The 21,986-nt window shown below is 39.4% G+C and overlaps 1 protein-coding gene across 1 annotated transcript in view; it reads left to right on the forward strand.

Moving 5' to 3' along the window:
* Positions 1 to 2,195: 2,195 nt before the first annotated feature.
* Positions 2,196 to 21,986, forward strand: part of agbl1 (AGBL carboxypeptidase 1) — a gene marked incomplete at both ends in the record, with an annotated part of 62,110 nt that continues 42,319 nt past the window's right edge. The window contains 9 exons of the mRNA XM_084555230.1: positions 2,196 to 2,252; positions 4,268 to 4,331; positions 4,612 to 4,752; positions 5,006 to 5,137; positions 5,629 to 5,722; positions 10,102 to 10,139; positions 17,773 to 17,981; positions 18,604 to 18,772; positions 18,992 to 19,056. Of these exons, the coding sequence (XP_084411356.1) occupies positions 2,196 to 2,252; positions 4,268 to 4,331; positions 4,612 to 4,752; positions 5,006 to 5,137; positions 5,629 to 5,722; positions 10,102 to 10,139; positions 17,773 to 17,981; positions 18,604 to 18,772; positions 18,992 to 19,056 (969 nt within the window). The remainder of the gene's footprint in view (positions 2,253 to 4,267; positions 4,332 to 4,611; positions 4,753 to 5,005; positions 5,138 to 5,628; positions 5,723 to 10,101; positions 10,140 to 17,772; positions 17,982 to 18,603; positions 18,773 to 18,991; positions 19,057 to 21,986) is intronic.

Raw genomic sequence — 21,986 nt, forward strand, 5'->3', positions numbered from 1 at the left:
CACTCTCGAACAACACATACATTCTTTACAAAAATAAATACATCTCCAAAGATTGGATTAAAATCTGGTCAATTTTGGATCTCCTCATTAACATATCATGATTTCTGAGCTAAATTAGGTTTCTACACTGAAAAATTGAATTGAATTGAATCACTCGATGACAGCTGGGATAGTAACCCTTCACAGGACAAGCAGTTGCAAAAGATGAATGAATGAATTCAATACCTAAACCATTCGTACTTTTGGTAAAAGAAGTGGTTTTACATGTGAACTCAGTTCCAGAGTTTGCATAATCTGTATATTAAGGATTTACAATTAGATAAACTGACTGTTGACTTTCACCCAAACCAGTTATATACTTGATTTTAGAGATATGAATCCTACTGAAGTTAAGATTAAAAATGTATTTCTTACATTTTCCCAAAGCTAAAGAAGTTCACATCCTTCCAGTGCACAGAGACCACAGAAAACATTTTCTTTGCTTGCAACACTCGTAACATTTGCGAAAACAAATGGAAGAATCGTACAAACTAAAAACCTTGTTTCTGTTGAATTCATGTTTATGCAACATGAGGACTGACTAATTAAAAACCAGAAAAGTGGATGATTGATGCAATTTTCATAACAGCAAAGTACTAAATACATAAAGCCAAGTTTACAAAGACCAAACCTGTTTTTATTGTTTTCAACCTCTGAAATGTGTGAATGTAAAATCTGCATTAAAACAAACAAAGTAATTAATTATTAATTATTAATATAAAAGGAAATAGAAGACATTTTTTACATTAATGTCTTTCATATTATTTATGTTGTATGTGCTATATACTATTTTTTTCTATTATTTCCTTGCCTTGATAATTCCATGGTTAAAGCTGCCTTGTTGTTTGATTTGAACTGCCACATCTGAACAGTGCAAAGATAAAAACCATGCAAGATACCTATTCACACAATATCCACAATCATACAATCATGAGGGCAATAAATAGTATGTGATTTAAAATTAAAAACTACTTTGTTGTTTCATTTACATACAAGTTGATGCACGTACATGTGCAATAGCTTGTATGAGGATGCAATTTATTATATTTATTATTATATTACCATACTGTAGATCAAAAGAATGTGAAATCTTAAACAGAACTGGTTGTGCACGACATATAGATTTACTTGTGTGATTTATGGATTTGTTTAACCTAAGTATTGTTGAGCCTAAGTGTTGAGCCCTTCCCTATTTTAGCCAACTTTAGCAAAACAATATATGGCTGAAAAAATTGATTTATATTAAACCTGCCACATTGTACTACCTCAAATGTGCATTATGGTGTATTACTTAAGTAATAGGCAAATTGTAAATACATTTTTCTGTGGTATCATCTCACATCCAAAGTAAACAGTATTTGCCCAGAAAAGCCTTTAAGACAGCAAAAACTCTCACTCTGGCAAGATTACTCAGATTATTCAAGTCAGCTAGATAACACTCTGCAGCAACGGATATTTTTTTCTGTGTTCGGTGGTTACTTGGAGGTGAGCTCCAAACCCCTTAATATAGTTTGTGTCCTGCAGCTGCCCTGCTGGTCAAAGCCTTTTTATAGTGACAGTCTTCTCAACACCACAGCACAAATGTTTTCTGGAGCTCTTTATCCTGGAGGGGTAGGGTTACATATGCAGAGGCACGTTGGTGCACTATAGACAAAACAACACACAGATTTAACCACTTCTAATTGTGAGAACGAAGCAAAGATTTTTATCCATGCAAAATGTGCTAATGCACTTTTCTTGTATTATACTATCAAAGACAAATGCACAGTGGAATTTTATAGTATATTTTTCCTGTGTTTGACAAGTTAGTGTGAAAAAAGACTCATCAGACTAATTATGCATACACAGGAAGACGCAAACCATACATACTAATGCATGTGGCTGCAGCGATGACACACATACACCCACACATGTGCCCCCTCCCTGGCCCTAGTGGGTATTCAAGTTAAGTCAGGGAGGGTCTCTGTGCGGCTCCTTTCTGTCTTTAGACACAGCAGCAATAAGTCTGTGCGGGTGTAAGAGGGAAAAGGAGACAGATACTTTCATGGTTCTGTCATTTTTCTCTTACGTACTATCGGTTCAACTTTTTGTCTGCCTGTTCGTTTCTCACCTGTTTCACCGACTGGCTGACCTGCACAGAAGGAGGCCAACCAATTATGACAACCTCTCCAAGCTCCTCCAGTAGCTTAGAGGACCTCATTTCCTCTCTACAGGTAGGGATCCACATGCAAGACTGTGCTTGTTTGTTTGTGACCTGCTGTGTGATGTGGTTTTGTACAAAAGATGCTGAGAAAGAGTATATTTTTGTAATTCGACTGGAATTGTTCTTTCTATTTATCTATCTAACTATATATTAAACCTGCATGACTAACCACACAAGCTTAACATTAGTAGTTTTAGTCACTAGGTTAAAAATGCTAGATTGAAAAAATATAACAAAAAGTTTTTTCTTACATTTAACGAGAAATACACAGCATGTCATATTGGTATAAGAGAAAATGACTGGTCAGAAATTAAAAAATAAAAAGCTGACCTTTTAGGCTTGCTGGACTAAGACTGGGGGAACACACACACGCACATATACACACGCACATATACACACACACACCACAGACACACACACATATACACCCCCCCCCCCACACACACCCCACGTTTCCACTGTCTCATTACTCACTACTTGTCACTCTCCCTACTCTTCCATTGACATAATACATTCCCTAACCCATACCCTAACACTAACCACACCCTAACTGCAACCAAGTCTTAGCAAGTTTAAATGCTAAAAAAGTCGTTGCGCCTACTATGACAAAATGTTCCAACAACCTCAGTATCCCATGAAAAAAATTAATAAATTAAATGAAAGACCACACATTCAAATTCCCATCTTGTCTAGGTCTTTAATCAACCTCTGCTCCCTCAACTACTTCTTGATTTCTTATTGTCCATTGCAATGAAATCACTTCCTGTTCAGTGGGGCCTTTATGCCCTTGTTCATACACAGCTTATTAATGGAGAATCAGTATCTGCAGTCTCCTCACACTAATGCAGCACGTCACACACTGCCCAAGACCCTTAATGTCATCTCAATGGTATTCATGAAACAGCCTCCAGTCAGTTGTCCTAGAACACTCTATTTCCACTGACGACTGTTGGACACTCCTGATGGTGATAAGCTCCAGGGTGGTGCTGTATCCCTCCTCCTGGCAAACATCAAGTCCAATGTCTTAACCTTTTTGGTGTGGCAAGTCATTTACTGTGTGAAGTTCGTCAATGCCTTTACAATTTTACCAGGATTAAAATATTAATTTATTATCATGAGTGTGCTGGGATGCCACATCTAGAGGTTTGCAATGGCGGAATGGATGGTGTTTTGTGTTTTGTTTCTTTTCTTTTTAATACAGACTGCAACTAGATGAAGCTGTCAGTATTTCTTTCACTCACTGCAGATTAGTATTAAGCAAGACATGTCCACAGACCTTATTATAGATTTGCTGATCCAAATCAAATGGCGCTGTATTTCAGTTGCTGCAGAAGTAAGTGGCACTTCATCTGACTTATTCCATGATCAGAGATTTTGTTACTGTGTATAGCAACAGTCTCTCATTTCAGCAGCTCAACACAAGTTTTGCCTCTGTTTTAACAGGCAGGTTGTTGGCCACCTAAACAGGCTGTCTGCATTAAGCTATTTTTATCAGGCAGATACTTGGCCACTGTAGGGGGTCTCTTCATACAACACGTTTTAATGAAGGAGAGACTTGGCCACACTGAAAGATTTCTGATGAAAGTGCAGAATTTAATCAGCCAGAATTTGTAGTTGGCTGCACTTCAGTCACCCTGAAAACATTTTGAACATTTGAGATTAGAAATTCTTCTGAGAGGGCCGGTGATCCTTTAGCATGTTGAGTAAATGAGACATTAGGGATATGTAAACCGATATGTCCACAGGGTCTTACACATGTTTGTTGAGAGGAATAGCTGCTGCTATTTTTTGTCTCTCGTACTCATGGCCCAGTGGGCCCTTTCCAAATATGCTGAAACTACAAATCTACTGTACATAAAAAAAGAATAATTACTATTATTGTTTGTCTTCAAAAGGAGCACCCAGACAGTACATTTTAGCACAGAAACATAACCATCTGGTAGAGGATGCATGATTTAATTTTATGGCATTGATTGTATACCTTCTGTTGTTTTTTTTTAATTTTTTTTGCTTTTATCTCCATAGAATGCCAGGGATGTGGTGAGCACCTTAAATATCCTCACTGCCCTAGATCAACTTCTGTCAGCTGGTAAGTTAAGATAAGAGCCCCTTCTGACCAGTGAAGTGAATTTATTTTTGAGGACTTGCAGTGGAATCCAGGATAACGTGCAAAAATGTCATTAAAGCAGTCTGCCCCAACAAGCCAGTACAGAAAGGAGGGGAGTTGTTCAATGCACAAAATTTGTGGAGCAATTCACCGACTTCAGTGTACATTCAAAAAATTAAAGAAATTAGATCAACAGATTCAAATGGGTTAACCAGTAGGCTTGCTGCTTAATTACAGATATGGTCTCTCTGTTCTGCTACAGATCGTCCCATCCGCCATTTGATCAGTAAACGTGGTAGTGAGGCCTTACTGACTACACTGGTCAACAATGCCTGCACTTCAAGTCCCAACTACACCATCCTGCTGCCAGTGCTGCATCTGCTGGCTAAAGTTGGACAAAGAGGTGGGGTGGAAAAAAACAATCCCGATAATAACTGAAAAAAATAAAATAAAAAAGCAATGTTTTCAGATGTCTTGCTTAATTAAGGGGGGTTCATAACCCAAAACAATTCACCTCATAATATATTATGCCATAGCAGATGACAGTATTTATACCTACCTATTCCAGTCACATGTAGAAAAAAAAAGAACTGATAACCAGCTGTATGCTCTGTTATGTACAGTATGTGTACATTGCTATATACATGTATATGCAGACCGTCGTATTGGTATGAAGGCTGAGGAGGCTGGAGCTGTGCTGCTGACTTTGAATCTGCTCAAACACAACATCAAACATGCCAGGATGGCTGCAGCCTGCCTATGGGTTATCCAAGTCTTCTCTTCATCAGGTACCCACACAGTTTCTCAGCCTAACTGGTACTTGTGTAGCCCTAACCTAAACTTAAGCTTAGCTCAACCTTAAACCATGTACTCACCTCAACTCATGTTGGGCCTTATTATATATATATATATACATATATATATATATATATAATTTGGGGTATTATTATTATTATTATTATTATTTTTACTATTATTATTGTCTCATAAATTATTCTTAACCATCAATTTGGACTTTTGCCTTAGTGCTTGCTCTGTGGGTTTCAGGTGCCAAGTATTGTAAAGCATCTTGAGACAATCTGTATTGTTATTGACGCTATATAAATAAAGTGAATTGAATTGAATTGAATTGAATTGAATTGAAGTTGTCACCAGCAAGAAACAATGCTGCCACCAACAAAACGTAGTGTAATTTGTGTACTTTCTCTGTGTATGATGTGCCATCTGTTTGTCGACTTCGTGAACAACAGTGCTAAAGTGTGTTGTGTTCTCCTTACAGTCTCGACAGCGAACCTAATTAGAGAAAACCACGGCCTAGATGTCATCTACCACCTTATTCCTCAGTACACCACCAAGCATCTGCACACCATCAAGTAAGTTTAACCAAACTTTCTGTATTTTCCACTGATCATCCCCATAGCTCTCATATGCACTGAGAGAACTGGAGGAGTGTGTCAGTGGTCACAAACTGGCTGAAAGACAGATGTTTGCTTAGCCAAAATGATCACTGCACATGAATTCTACTTTCTAACTAATGACCTCTTGAAATCCATCCTCTTTGTTTCTGTGTACCATTACGTTGAGTGGGTTGTTCATGAACCAAAGGCTTTGATCCCTGGTATATGCACCACAATCCAAAGTGTCCTTGAGCAAGACACTGGACACCGAGTTGCTTCCAATGCTTGGTACAGGCATGTGAATGTGTGTGTGGTGGTGTGGACACATGGGTAGATGTGTTATTCTGACTGTAAAGCGCTTTGAGTACCAATAGGCAGAATAATGATATATAAACCTTAAATGCTGTGTTATTCAATAAACTGTTATGTTGTCCTGACACACTAGTCTTACTTTGATGGACATGTTCACCACAGAATTGCCTATACCAACACAGAAAATTTGAATCATTCGAAGGACAAACATTTCATTCCTAACACCACTACCATCAAAGCTCAAAGAACCATCTCCATGTACAAACTGCATCTAGGATTGTATGTCCACTTCTCATCTGTCACAAATGATTTGCATGGCATTTGGCTCATATAGCAAACATCTCTTAGTATATCCAGTGGAGCATGCCATGAACACTAAGACTACTCTGCCTGGATTTATGTCAGGCAGAGGACATTACACTCCTCAGTGGTGTGAGGGAATTTGATACTCTGACATCACATATTTATTGCTCTCAGTGTAAATTTTCTGAATAATTTTCATGCAGAAGCCATCTGTTAATTGTGCTAACGCGATACGAAGAAGGTGTGAGTCCATATTCGAAAGGCAGCTGAAACTTATTTATTACCATTGGCAACACAGTTTCCCAACAATTTTACATGTGACAGAAGACATGCCTGCCACATTGGTTCATCCAATTATAACTTTAATGTGGTGACAGTTAGATATGCTGGTTGGCTACAGAAAAGACTTTGTACAACTATCCAACTATCTCTCAGCACTTTGTGGTCAGCAAATCAACAGTTAATTGCTCTGTCATATCTGTTAGACTACAATGCAATGCGGTACTTCTTTTCCTCTTCAGATTATTCCAGGTGTGAGATACTGTAGAACTGAAAGTTGGTCATACTTTGGTTTACATTTTGATTCAGATAGAGGTCTACTCACAAGTCCTGAACTCAGTTTAAAGTCCAGAAGAACAAGAGGGTCACCTCCATGTGACTGAGAGTTGCTGGGAGGAAGGCTGATGTGTGTCAGTATGTAGCAGTTTAGATAACTTCTTCTTGGAGACTGTGGAAGGGAGTCCTGGAAGGGATGCCTATTGGGTCCAGCTGGCCTAGGGGTGGCCAGAAGGGGGAGGCTATGGAAAAGTGCTGGGATTATTGTCAGGTGGTGGAAAGAGCATCTTATGGATCTCCTGAACGTATTGATGAATTCATCTGAGATGCCTAAGGCTATATTGTTGGATTGACCTAGTTGACCTGCCGCTGGAGTAAACTCAGAATTTGCTGGAGGGATTATATATCTCACTTGCCTTAGGATACCTCAAGAGAAACCTTTGGACAGATATAGGCAATTATTATTTGTTTTTTGTATGATCATTTAGCCACAACAAGAAGAAATTCCTGATTTTGACTTAACCCCTTAACGCCTGAATTGATTTTTCAATTATATAAAGAAATTAATTATTTGTGTTTTTGCTTACCACTCCGACCGGTCCTACGAGAAACTAGTGCTTGCAAAAGGTTCCTAGGAAATTTTTGAATGTGCACAAACCATCATTGGAGTATTACATGCGTTATTTCGGCTGCAGTCTGAGCGGAAACAGTGTGTCGCAAATTTACAACACTAGGCGTTAAGGGGTTAAGCAATGTGGTTGAGAATAGAAAGAGATTAATACTGTAGGTTATCCGGATTTTATGTATGCATTGTAATGTGAAAGACAAATTGGAAAAGACATTGCTAAATTTGAGCTTTCACAGTCAATGGTAAAAAAGACCTTGTCATTGGTGTGGTTCTAAAATGCAAGAGGACAAAAGGACTTTAAAAGTCTGACATCTATTATACTGTATCTAATGTCTTTGTATGGAATCCAGAGTAAAGTACCAGGTCAAGTAAATGGCCTTTAGATTGTGGAGCTCCTTTTACTGATTTTAAAAGGCTAAGCGATTCTATTTAATCATGGATCTCGTCAGGCATTAGGTATGTGGGACAATATAAAAAAAATTCTAATGATGAAAAACAAGTAGTCTCATACTGTATTTAGAGGTTAAAAATCTTATTTCAGGGAGAACTGTTCAGAAGTGGACATAGTTCATCATAGACAAATGTTTACCACACTGTGTAAATCCCTATTACCTTTTACAACTATTCTTTAGATGTATACATTTCATCACCTTTATGCATTCTTATCTAAAGTAGAAAACCTTTCATCGCACACAAATGTCTCCTTAACTATTTGTGAATCTCTGTTATCATGGCTATATATATATTTACTGTTGACCATAAAGTTGTAATAATTTTGTTTTCAGACACATTCCTCTTTTTATATGAATCACATTGTCACAATCATTTCATAAGAAGAGGAAAAAAATATTTTATGGCAACTTTTTGGGCAACGGTGTATATACAGTTTACACATAGTATATATACAATATGACAATGTAAGGAATGAGGCCCCTCAGGATCAGAGGTGCTGTTACCCCAGAGCTTCCACACAATCTATTTATAAGTTCTCCATACCCTCTCTCTATGTTGCATGTGTGTTCCTGTTTGGGCATCATCCAGTCTGCCTTGCCCTTACTGCAAAATAAAAACAACAAAAAAACACAGAACCTACATACAGTACATAAAACAGTACCAGGTTTCATTCATCCATACATTTACCAGTCATTAATAACAGGTCAAATGTGTGCTTGATATAGAACCTGCTGGAAAAATGTGAAGATAAGCCTCATCGTAGGAGAACATGCAACAAGATTAAGAGTGCTACATCTGAAATGAGTGCCAAATATCAATGAAAATGAACAAAAGACAGAACACATACAATTGTAACCCTTGTTTCTCACAATGGCCTTCTCCAGACTCTATGGGCTGTGGGTGTAATGTGGGTTATAGTTTGAATCTTCTTTTAATCGACACCAACACGGCAGGACAGTACAAACACAACTTTATTTCTCTTATTACTTTATTTCTCTTATTAAAAAAGGTAGGAACCAAAATTACTCTATAAGGTGGTCAGATAACAACAGTAATGAACTTAATCCTGCAAAGTCCTAAAATAATATTGCACAACTAAATACACAAATAAATTATTGTATTATTAGTATTGTATTATGTATCCTTAAAAAAAATCCAAAACTAATGTGTGCAATAACTAAAGTTACACAATCATAAGATGCCCATAAATAATATAAAAGATGTCAATAAATAATGTGACATGTGAATGAAACAATCTCAGATAATATTGCACAAGAACTACAGAGTTTTTATTTATAAGTTTTTGATTTAGCAGCCAGATAGCCAACAGGTAAAAACTGTTTTTAAATCTGGTAGTGTTTGTCTTCAGGCTTCTGTATCTTCTACCAGAGGGCAAGAGATAGAACATTTTTTCAGTTTGTGCAAAGCCCTGTCAGACAGTGTAAATCACTGCTGGACCTTCTTCACTGCTGCAGACGGGTTTGCTGCCCAACTGAGTTCTTCCGAGTGCACCAGGTAGACAGGTTCAGGATCTCCTCTCTGTAAGTTGTCTCATCATTACAGTGGGTGAGTCTACACTGGTGTCACAAGCAAGCTTAATAATGGTGTTAGAAGGGATAGCTTACTGTCATGTATATACAGAGTACATAGCAGATGGCCCAACACACAGCCCTGTGGGAAGGCAGTGCTGAGAATGATGGGGGAGGTACTTTATGGGCCTAAATTCACAGTTTGTGGGCATTTTGAGAGAAGATCCTTGATCCAGGAGAGGTGATGTATGTGTGGGATGATGGTATTGATGGCTGCGTTGCAATAGACAAATAGCATCCTTGCTTGGTCTTTTTAAGGTGAGTCAGAGCCAAAGTGGAGGACAGTGACAGTCTTGTTATGTTTCATTTTCTTGCTCCACCGATGGATTTTAAAACAATCACATCTAAGGATAATTTCCTAAAAGGTAAAATAATGTTTCACATATCTCTTCGCTGGACATTGAAGTCATTTGCTGGCCACACTAGTATCTCATATGAAATATATGTTTTCATAGTGCAAAGTGTAGTCATTCAAATGTATGAGACACTAACCGCACATTCTGTTTCTATTTCAGGGCAGCTATTAATGCCTTTGCTGCTCTACTGTGCACAAGTAAGTTTTTCATGACCTTCATCATCACAATCATCATCATCAACAACATCATCATTACCATCACCATCACATCATCATCATCACTCTGCAGAAGTTTACTCAAACAGTTTCTCCAGGGACACACTGGTGATGCTAGCGAAATTCTAGCATTTCAATGCAATTATCTGTTTTCTCTTATTCAATGGGTAACTAGTCACATTGTGAATAGCTCATTAGAAGAAAATGTACCATACCTAGAACAGTGACAATGGGTTTGAATAGGTGAGGATTTTTTAACAAGCAATAGCACTGGACTCTTGACCTCTTGATGGTTTTAGATTTATCTCAGCTTCAAAACTCTGGGGGTTGGTAACACATTAAGCCTCTGTTGAGTGTAGAATAATTTCAAACTAAAAGCCATCAAATTGTCACAACACAACAATTTCATTTGTGTGTGTCAAGTTACCACTACTACTACACTATGTAATTGAACAACACAACAATTCTGGATAGACACAAAAACGGAAGAGTCAACTCATTAGTATTGTTGGCATGTCTTCAACAAGTTGGATGAGGACATAACACTCCACACACCACCAGGTGAAAAAGAGGAGTACCTTCAAAAGTGATATAGTCACTATTATGTGGTTACAGATCTATAAACGACCTCAACTGGTAACATATAAATATCTGTTGACCAATAAAGTAAAAGAAATGTCATTTACATAGATAGCCTACTACCCAGAAAGTCAAAACCTAGCTAGATTTAATAAATGTATTGACGTAAACTGCTGTTATTGCCATGAAATCCATCTTCACTGGTTCTGGTATTCTGGAACTTTGGGAGTGACTGACTAGATTTTTTACTGATAACAGTGACTATGCCATTGTAAACATGGCAATATACTGTTAGGGTTTACAAAAGACAATAAAAATAAAAGCAGTAAAAATAACATAAACTTCATTATTCTATTCCTAAAATTTCACATACATAAATCCAAAGTCAGAATGAATCCAAACAATACAATAAAACTATTTTTTCCTCCCAGAACAAAAAAGCCATGAAACACACAATTTATGTATGTACCTTCTGTAATACACTGCCTGACCAAAAAAAAGTCGCCACCAAAAAAAAAGGTCACACACTCTAATATTTCGTAGGACTGCTTTTAGCTTTGATTACAGCACACATTTGCATTGTTTCGATGAGCCTCTGCAATGTCACACGATTTATTTCCATCCATTGTCGCATTCAGTTTTCACCAAGATCTTGTATTGATGATGGGAGAGTCTGACCACTGCACAAAGCCTTCTCCAGCACATCCCAAAGATTCTCAATAGGGTTAAGGTCTGGACTCTGTGGTGGACAATCCATGTGTGAAAATGATGTCTTATGCTCCCTGAACCACTCTTTCACAATCTGAGCCCCATGAATCCTGACATTATCATCTTGGAATATGCCCGTGCCATCAGGGAAGAAAAAATCCATTGATGGAATAACCTGGTCATTCAGTATATTCAGGCAGTCAGCTGACCTCATAATGTTGCTGAACCTAGACCTGAGCAACTGCATCAACCCCAGATCATAGCACTGCCCCCACAGGCTTGTACAGTAGACACTAGGCATGATGGGTGCATCACTTCATCTGCCTCTCTTCTTATCCTGATGGGCCCATCACTCTGGAACAGAGTAAATCTGGACTCATCAGACCACATGACCTTCTTCCATTGCTCCAGAGTCCAATCTTTATGCTCCCTAGTAAACTGAAGCCTTTTTTCCGGTTAGCCTCACTGATTAGTGGTTTTCTTAAGGCTACACAGCTGTTCAGTCCCAATCCCTTGAGTTCCCTTTACATTGTACATGTTAAAATGCTCTTACTTTCACTATTAAACATAGCCCTGAGTTCTACTGTTGTTTTTCTGCGATTTGATTTCAACAAACATTTAAGTGATCGTCGATCGCGATCAATCAGGATTTTTTTCCGCCACATTTCTTCCTCAAAGACGATGGTTCCCCATTATCTAAGTTTTTAATAATGCGTTGGACAGTTCTTAACCCAATTTTAATAGTTTCTTCAATCTCCTTAGATGTTTTCTCTGCTTGATGCATGCCAATGATTTGACAGTTCTCAAACAGACTAACATCTTTTCCACAACCACAGGATGTGTGGGCAAAATTCAATATCATGACACACTCAAAAAGTTTCAAAACTCTGTACCATGACATGTACTAGTGATACGTGATGTTAAATTGCAGTTTGTATGATGGCATGCATAATGATCACTTGTAGTGTACATAAAGGACGTGTACTATTTTTGTAGTGTAAAATGCCTAATAAAATTCAATCCAATTCAATTCAATTTGATTTATATAGCGTCAATGACAATACAAATTGTCTCAAGATGCTTTACAACATCTGGTCTGAAATCCAGCTGGAAACCCCCAGAGCAAGCCTGAAGGCAACGGTGGCAAGGAAAAACTCCCTTTTAACAGGAAGAAACCTTGAGCACAACCCAGCTCATATGGAGGGACCCATCTGCCTAAGGCTGGCCGGGTACAGACAGAAGAAAGAGAGAAGAGAACAGCAAGATAAACATACATCTGTCATAGATACACATATCTGACTAAAGCGTACATATAGAATCTGATAATGATACAAATACAAGATATAGCTGATGATGTTGCAGGACAGTTTGAGAAAAGAGGAATCACAGAGGGATACACAGCAGTTAACATGCTATTCAGTAGTAGCGCAGAACTGCATGACTCGTAATAGAGATTAAGAAATTAGATAAGAAATTATAGGACAAGAGCTTGGTGCTAGAGAAAAGAAAGTGGATGATAGGAGCTTGGTGCTTAATATACAATAACATTTGTATATTAAGGTATATCTAAACCATTATTTTTAATACATTTAGTTCAACACAAAGTATGTGTGCTTATTGTCAGTGACTAATACACTATATGTTCAACTGTTTTAGGTTTGCAAATTTATACTTCTGATGCTTTAAGTATTTTTAACACTAGTGTACTATTTTGGTAGGTGGAAATATCCAAAAATATCCATTTAATACATTCAAGCATGCATTAAGTGCATTGTTCAGATTATGATGTAGACCCTAAATGGTTTCTTCAATTTAAGTATAGTAATTTAAACATATAAAGGGTAAATGAAAACATATGAAATCCACTTTTAGAAACTTTCTATTTTTATTTTCACTTGGATCCACCTCCTCTTGATGTCCACCCTCAGTTACCACGGCTGACAGTGGCCTAGAATTCATGGGCAGCAGCACTTAACCTTTGCTCAGGCCGAGGATGACATACTATTTAACTTTGGTCTGCTGCTGAGGTCTCGCCAACCAGTAGCATGATTTCTGATCATGGTTTTTTTGTGGGTGTGCTCCTCTTCAAACTGTCGGTACTTGATTCATTGCTGTTGACTATCTATTTCTGTTCTCTGACTTTGACTGTCTGTTCTAACACTGTGCAGGGAGTGTTTCTTTCATGGTCACTTTGTTTAATAGTAGGAGTAGGTTTCTACGGAGCACATGCACAGTGCTCCATTGGAATATGGACATGCTGTGCCATGTAAAATGACTCATATTTAATTCTCTACACATCACTGTGCATTACCTGTTCCTAGAAAGCCCATAGCTATTCATGCATGTTTTATAGGTTTTTCACAACAGCGTTGTCTATGTCAGGCAGGAGAACAACAGGTCATGCTGGCTCTTTCACTTAGCTGAGTTTTTCTTCACTGTAATTTCCTAAATGGAAAACATTGTGTTTATACATTTCTGTGCATATATCTGCTGATTCAATGTCTTGGGATCTCTTTTAGGTTGGAATGATAAGTCAACAGGTAGGCATGGAGGGTAAACATACACTGTTGCCCATAAAGTTGGAATAAAATATTTTATATTTTTTTATAATTGTGACAATGTGATTCATATAAATTGGAATAAAATGAAGAAAGTGTCTGAAAACAAAATTATTCCAACTTTATGTGCATCAGTGTATAAAAGGAAAAATATGGATAATCCTGTAGTTTCATACCCCATGGAATTGTAGGCGCCCTCAGCATGTGTGCAGCACATACGGAGGTGTCACCTATTTGACTTTTCTGGCTGCTAAGAAGGGGACATGATATGTACTGGCCGCTTATCAACAATCCCGAGACTGTTCTTGGTAGGACAGGATGAATAGTGTCAAATCGTAGAACTGCAGGCTGCTGCTTTAAGGGCACGGATTAGGATAGCACTGAGGCAGCAGTGGCAAGGAAAAACTCCTTTCCCATTGGGGAAGAAACCTTTTTCTGAACCCAGCTCATGTGGGGAGTAAAGTTAAAATGCTTGAGCAGACAGGATGGAGTCTAAACAACATGTTGATGGTTTAGTTTAAACAACTGTTGAAATTTGTTCAAGCAGTAAACAACGTCTCCTGTAGTCAACAACATCTGTTTTTTTACTGCATGGGGGCAGCTCCAGGGAATGTTTCCAATGATCCATGCTGCAGCAACAGGTTGAGGGAAGAGGCCTCTGTGGATCATCCCACAGATACTGTTTTTGTGTGTTTGCCTGTGCCAGGCTGCAGGCAAGGAGTGTCATTGCTATGGGGTGGGGGTGTCTGGTCTGGTCTCGATGGGTGGTACATGTCTAAGTAACATCCACACGAATGCCAGGTTCAAAAGTTTCCCAGCAGAACATTGCACTGTCACAAGATGGTCAATGTTATTTACTTCTCCTGTCAGTGGTTTTAATGTTGTGGCTGATTGTATATTATGGAGAAAATTTTCAATTTCAATTTTATTCTATATACATTGCTTCATTAACAGTCCACATTCTCTCAAGACGCTTTACAGAACCCAGAGCCTGAAACCTCCAGAGCAAGCACAAAGCCAACTCTGGCAAGGGAAAAGCTTAGGCGGGGTCCACCCTGGACAGGTCTCCAGTCTATCAGGGCTAACACAGAGAGACAGACAACCATTCACACTCACACTCACACCTACAGCCAATTTAGAATCACCAATTAACCTAATGAGCATGTCTTTGGATGGTGGGAGGATGAAATATACTATATATACTATAAATATATATATAAAATATACAAACAACACCTCAATGTTGGGCACCAAATATACTCTTCTTGTCAATGTATCTCTTGTTTTAATAATACTCTGCTTTATCCTGCAGAGGTCACTGTTGAACTTTGTGTACAGTCTTGTGGCATTTACAGGCTGAGCACCTACTGGGTTTGACCTCCAATTAATATGATTTTGCAAACGCATGTTTGAGATTCTCAGTGTGTCTGTTTGAGGAGTCAGTGGCTCTGTGAAAAGTTTTGTTGTTGGTTATTATCTTCAAAGCAATACTGGTCTGGTGTGTGCTGCTATAATTATATAAAAGTCTAAAAACACATGTCTCTTTGAAACATCTGATGAGATGGGTGACATATAACTTTAGTGTAAATGGAGCTTGTTCCTCATTTGTGAACATTGGCAGATAGGACAGCACAAGGGCTAGAGGACACAGCATGGGATCTGTGCCTCTTTCCATTCTTTAGTGCTGAAAAGGTGACAATTTACATGCTTAACAGGCTAATGTTGTTGGATAGAACAAACAACTGCAAGCTCCAAGCTTCAAGTTCCAAGCTTCAAGCTCCAAGCTCCAAGCTCCAGGTGCTCCTGTTTAAGGCTCAGGCTCACAACTGATCGCCTATTCATGGTATGTGGACAATAGTGCTGTCCAGCTGTGATTGTGCATCCTTGCACCACAGTAGTCACCGCAACCTCTTTGCCAGCAACTCCACCATTGTATATTATGGAGCTGTCAGGATGAATGAAGGAGCTCCTCCTGATATGCACTGGAATCAGGGGACCCTGTGGAAATAACTAAAGGAGAGTAAGAGAAAGAACCACACCTAGTGGAGGTATGGGTTTTGCTGTCATAGAAAAATCACACGCATTCTTGCCCTTCACCACTCAGATGGACAGCAAGTGTTCCCAAGAATATAACAGGAGTGGCAACTGTACAGAGTGTACACACTTCTGACAGTTGTATGCTGCTCCTGTCCTGTTGTCTGTTCTTACTACAACGTTTCTGTTTGTCAGCAGTGTAGTAAACTGATGCTGGTAGATTTTCCTGCAGCCGGCTCCATTTGTGAGGCGGTATGAGGGTTGGGCCTAGCTTTCACTGCAACAGTGTGAAGATTGGTGTGCCATAGCTGACAGAAGTGGCAAGAGAAAAAGGAAAAAGAACCACAGCAAGTGCATGTGGAGGTACAGCGACAGGAGCAGCTGAAGGACACTTCTTCTTAAAGCTAGTGTCATGGCTTCCTCACCTGATTCATGCATGGAGGAATGGACCAAATAACTTTTATGGAAACCTCCAACAGCTCTAATTTAGTCTGTAGGGAGAGTTAGACATTCAGAACCAGATGCTACACAGCATTAGCCAGGTAGCCAGAGCATAATCTGTTCCCAGTGGAGCGGTTCCAGACAAACTTGCTGCCGCAAAGATTTTGTGGGCGGGGGAAGTCGGGCTTGCTTCCAGGCTAACACTGCAGCATTGTCTGACGCATCATAAATATGGACGAGGCTGCCATTGACCTGGTGCATAAAGGAATACCTTTTACTAGTTTGAATATTTGGTTATATGCTATAATACTTGAAGATCCTTTAAGGGCGGGTGGGAGCGTCTGGCCAGTGACTCTTGGTTTAATGTCGACATCAAAATTTATGTACTTTCTTGCTGTAAACGAACTGCAGCATTGAAATGTCAGTCAAAGGAGTCAGTGCCACCCAGCCATATTATTAATCCCCAGCTGGGGCCTTTCTGTTTGGATTTTGCATGTTCTCCCTGTGCATGCATGAGTTTTCTATGGGTGCTCCAGCTTCCTCCTGCAGTTTAAAGACATGCTTGTTAGGTTCATTGGTGATTCTAAATTGGCTGTAGTTGTGTATGTGAGTGTAAATGGTTGTTTGTCTCTTTGTGTTTGCCCTGTGATAGACTGACAACCTGTGGTGTACACCTCCTCTTGCCCAATGACAGCTGGGATAGGCTTCAACCCCCCGCGACTCTCTCGAGGACAAGCGGTTACAGAAAATAAATGGATGAACATTTTTCAAAGTTCAGGAGGAATTGAGGCGACTTTCAGTTCAGGCTTATAAATTAATCCTAGACCAAAATTAAATTTTGACACAGTTTCCCCTCTAAAAAAGAAGGTCATGAATCAAAGGAGGCTGCCTCATTTGTATACACTGAAAATGCACACATTAAAGCAGATAAGAAGAATGCTGGAAAGAAAGAGGCATTCCACTCATTTATAAGAAGTTCATGTAGCCTGTAGTTACAGTACAGTAGTTCAATAATGTATAATAGATATATGTGAGAGATGCAGCAGAGGATATATTTAAGTATGTTACACCATCTGAGCTGTGTGAATTATTTCCTTTTTTGACACAGTCAGATCAGTTCTTGTAAAACCTGGGTTTGTGATGATTTTCATGTGGCAAAATGGGATGTGAGATCTTGAGTACATATATTTCTGGATTACAGCATTGTGTCCACTCAGTCATTACTGGAAATAGATCAAAGATGAGAACATACTGACATTCTTCCCTTCCTGTCTGTGTTTGTCAATCCCTCACAGAGGCAAACATTTCGTCTGTGGTATCTAAGGGTTACATCTCTGGCATCTTGCAGCTTTACAATGACTGGCACAGCAAGGATAATCAGCATGTTGCCATAGCAATCCGCCACGCACTATTGTGCTGCCTTCATAAGGCCACCAACAGTAAACCAGGCAAACAGGCTTTCCTTTCCCAGGGAGGAATCAGACTGCTCTATCAAACTACACAGGTAAGTTCAAATCCTCCTCAGTCATCCAAATAGTTTTTCATTTTAATAGGGTCAGGCTGTGCCTTGTTTCCTTATGTGTCACTGGCTATGTTCACATGGACACTAGTATCCCACTAACTGTCAGAAGACCAATCAGAACAAATAAATGGTAAATGGTAAATGGCCTTGCTTTTATATAGCGCTTTTCTACCTATTGGTACTCCAATAGGTAGAAAGATATGCCTATATATATATATATATATAATTTTCAGATTTCGGAATTGGAAGAGGTGATGTAAACCTTTTATAATCTGTTCAATGGGACAGTATTAGCACCTAATAACCATATGAAAGCTTGATCCTACTTTCTTCAAACTCACTTTGTGCATGTCAAAACAGGTATGTTCCGTTTTGGGGTACATGCATACATCTTATCTGATAAATTTTCTAAGTGTCCATGTAAACCAGGGACAGGCAATTATTTTTCCCTAGTTGTTACAGGCTCCAGCTTAACTGTTTACATTGTAAATGGTATATCTGTTAGTACAGCATTGTACAGTCCATTAATTAGCACTAAATGCATCTATTAACTGAGATCATAGCTAAGATTTTTCCTTTCTTGCCATGTTTGTTTCTCGGGCAGACATGTTTGATGAGTAAGAGTCTGGAGGTTTTAGTGGAGCCATCTGTGCAGTTGATGAGAAAGTGTCTTCCTAAAACTCCTCTATCACTGACATCCGATCAGTCTGCATACACGTTCCCCCTGCCTGGAAGACCAGATGATGATGTCTCTGATGTTGACACGGTACCAGGTACATAATCAGTCTTCATTTCATGTCAAGTTTTTTGTTTTAGGACTATTTCCATTGGAAGTAGCTAATATACAATAAAAGTTTGAAGACGGAGACCTCAAAAATTAACTTATCTGATTTTCTTTCCAATAGCTTTTCTGTCTCAATTGCTATGTAACTTTGTAGCAGAAGGCTACAAAGGAACTGGCTATAATTTTTCCCCGTCTGTTCTGTGTCCAGGTGAGAGCAGTGAGGAGAGTGATGAAGAAGCTGAAAATAACCAAGAGGTGGACAAAAGGGACTGTGTAAGTGTGAGTGGCTTCCTGTGTGAGTACTTTTGTTCTTGTGGGATCCCATCGCGCCGTTTTCTTGTGCCCGCTTCTTGCGCGTTTTATTGCAGTAATCCACATCTGTTGTCTTATGGGATCTTTGGGAATCCTGTAAAATTATTTCCCCTTTGCTTATCCCAGACTATACTGGCATCCTGGGGCAGGGGGACGTCAGCTACTGGAGCTCTGTAGAAGGTATAATATATGTTGTATAACAGTTCACCGTGTTAAAAGAGCTCCTACAGACACATAAGTACCAGAAAGCAAGCCCCTCTGAACTTGAGAGTCCAGAGAATGGTAAAGTGGAGGGGAGATTAAGTGGGTGTATAATGTCCTGTGCTATTGTGATTGCAATGTATGTGATGGCCCTATAGTTACTACGGAAAATCTATTTGCTGCTTCTTGTGGATTAGGGCAGTTGTTGGTGTAGAGCGTTGTTCGGGAAATTCTCATCATCAAGAATGACCGTGTCACTGGAGTCTCGTTCTAAAGTTTTACTTGCAGCAAGGAGTCGATAAATGCACTATAGCAAGTACAGAATCGACTGCCAATAGTAAGGTTCCATTCACTTTTATATAGTAGGTCCTGTCCCAGACACAGTTACAGAGAGACAGCCTTGTTAAGGAGACAGCCTTGTTGGAAATCAGCTGGTCATAACAAAGGAGCTGTAGACTGGGTGCATCAGTGCCTTATCTGAGGGACCTTTCCCCTACTATTTAAAGCAAGATGGGAGTGAATATCTTTTTCAGCATTTTAACTTTGTATTTTACCAACATTTCCCTCCTGTTTAAACTGTTGACACTGAATATCAACAAAAGATTTTCATTATGTGTATGGGTAGTTCACTTCAGTGTCGTCAAGGTACAGGGTCATTAGGCTTGGATTTCTTCTGCATCGTCGTAATCAGGTGAGAGGGAATATAAAAGGCAGAGCTGAAGACCACAAGTGTACCTTGGTGAAGTTGCCTGAGTAATCTATGTGCTTGATGCACCAAGACAGGCCACAGCATCCTCTGAGCTATTCTAAAGCTTAATTTATAGTCGTGTGTCACTTTTATGCCTTATGTACAGCGTAACTCTGTACTCTTTGTCATACCTTATAGTATAGCCTGACGTGAACCTCTCTAGAAAAGTAAATACATTTTGCATACCAAAAAGGCTGTGATTTCCCCAAAATGCATTTCCTTGTTTATGTATCTCTGCAATTGGACAAGCACAGAAAGTTCCCCCTTGTTCAGAATCCTACACATCATCTATTTAGATGTCTGCTTTAAGTTCTGTGCTGCACTGATTTCACTGAAAATAAGTGTTGATGTACATTTATACACTTCAGCTTCAACATCCATCCATCCTCAAAATATGTGTATGACTACGTCTCTGTTACTCTTTTGTCCATCACCACACAAAGCCCACCCAAACAATTTGATTGCAGATCTTTGCCAGGAAATAAAGAGCAACTCCAGACCAACATTTACCCACACAAATTTTGTGTGCATAGGAAGATCAGGATTTCTTCCAGCCTATGCTTGGTGTTCCTATTTCCAAATTTGCTCTTGAGGACTTAACACCATATAGCGCAAGCCTCACACGTCATTGTTGCATGTGTCCGATTCTCCCCCATGGGCAGCTTGTGATGTCCTGCACTATCAACTGAGCACAGTTAGAGACACAGCACCCTGAAGTCTTCATGCTGATCTCCAGAGAGTTTAACAACCGCACACTGGACTCTGCACTCAGTATTTTTCCAGTATGTGGACTATACAAGAGGGCAAACAGGACAATTGAACTTGTGTTTGCACAGTGGGTGCGCGGTTTAGCACCTTTAGCAAAAGGTGAAGGCAGCACATGTAAACTCATTCCACACACCTTAACACAACTACTGGTGTCAGTAACAGAGTCCAAAGCAACTGAATCCCTGAGAATGGAGGAACAGGAACACACTCTTTACTACCCTCACCTCCTCTTTACTATAACCTGAATCAACTACCCATAGGTCGGAATGAGGAAAAAACTCCAATTCACGGAAGTGGTCTGTGCATCTGGCTGGGTGTAGGCCTGCATGGCAGCTATAGCCCAGCTCTTAGAACTGGGCATGCTAACACAGCAAAGTGTTGGAGGATGACTTTGCTGAACCTTAACAGAGGGCATTCCTCAGGGAACTCTCCTGGCTCCCGTCCTCTTCTCCCTTTACAGTGCTGACTTCAGACACCTCTCAGCCAGCTGTCATCTGCAGTTGTTGGCCTCATCCAGCAATGTGGTGGATTTCCATGGGCACAAACACACAACACTCACCCCGATGAACATCCAGGGAATGGACATAGATATAGTGGCTTCATATAAGTACATGGGTGTTCAAAAAAATTTGACTGGACTGACCATGCTAGGTCCTTCCTTCTTGCTGCTGTGAGGCTGTACAACCAAGCCTGCTCCCAGTAAACCACATATATATATATACTGTATAACTACTGTTGTATTAATTTGTCATTTTTGCATTATTTACTGTTTTACTTTTTCTTGTCTTGTGTACTGTCCACGGCAAATTTCCCCACTGTGGGATAAATTAAAGAATTATCTTATCTTATCTTATCTTATGGCTCAGTGTAGCCCAGCTTGGTGCGGTTGAAGCCAGGCTTAGAGAAAGACTAATCTCAGCTTCACAGTAGCCTCCTTTTGGATAGATTTGGGAGAACCTCTTGAGTTTCCAGTTAGAATTTCCTTTGGAACCCAGGACATAAGCATCAGTTAATGGACAGCATGATGGCCAATGCATTCAGCCTCTCCTGGGTCGTCGTGTTTCTGAGAAATGTATTACTCTTTTCAAGGTCGAGAAGCACCTCTCAGCTTCCGCTGTGGTCATGGCTGTAGTGATGATGATCTTTAAAAGAGTGATAGTTTCTGAAAAGACTT

Source organism: Chelon labrosus (genome assembly GCF_963514085.1).
Source record: "Chelon labrosus genome assembly, chromosome: 11".
NCBI classification, from domain to species: Eukaryota; Metazoa; Chordata; class Actinopteri; order Mugiliformes; family Mugilidae; genus Chelon; species Chelon labrosus.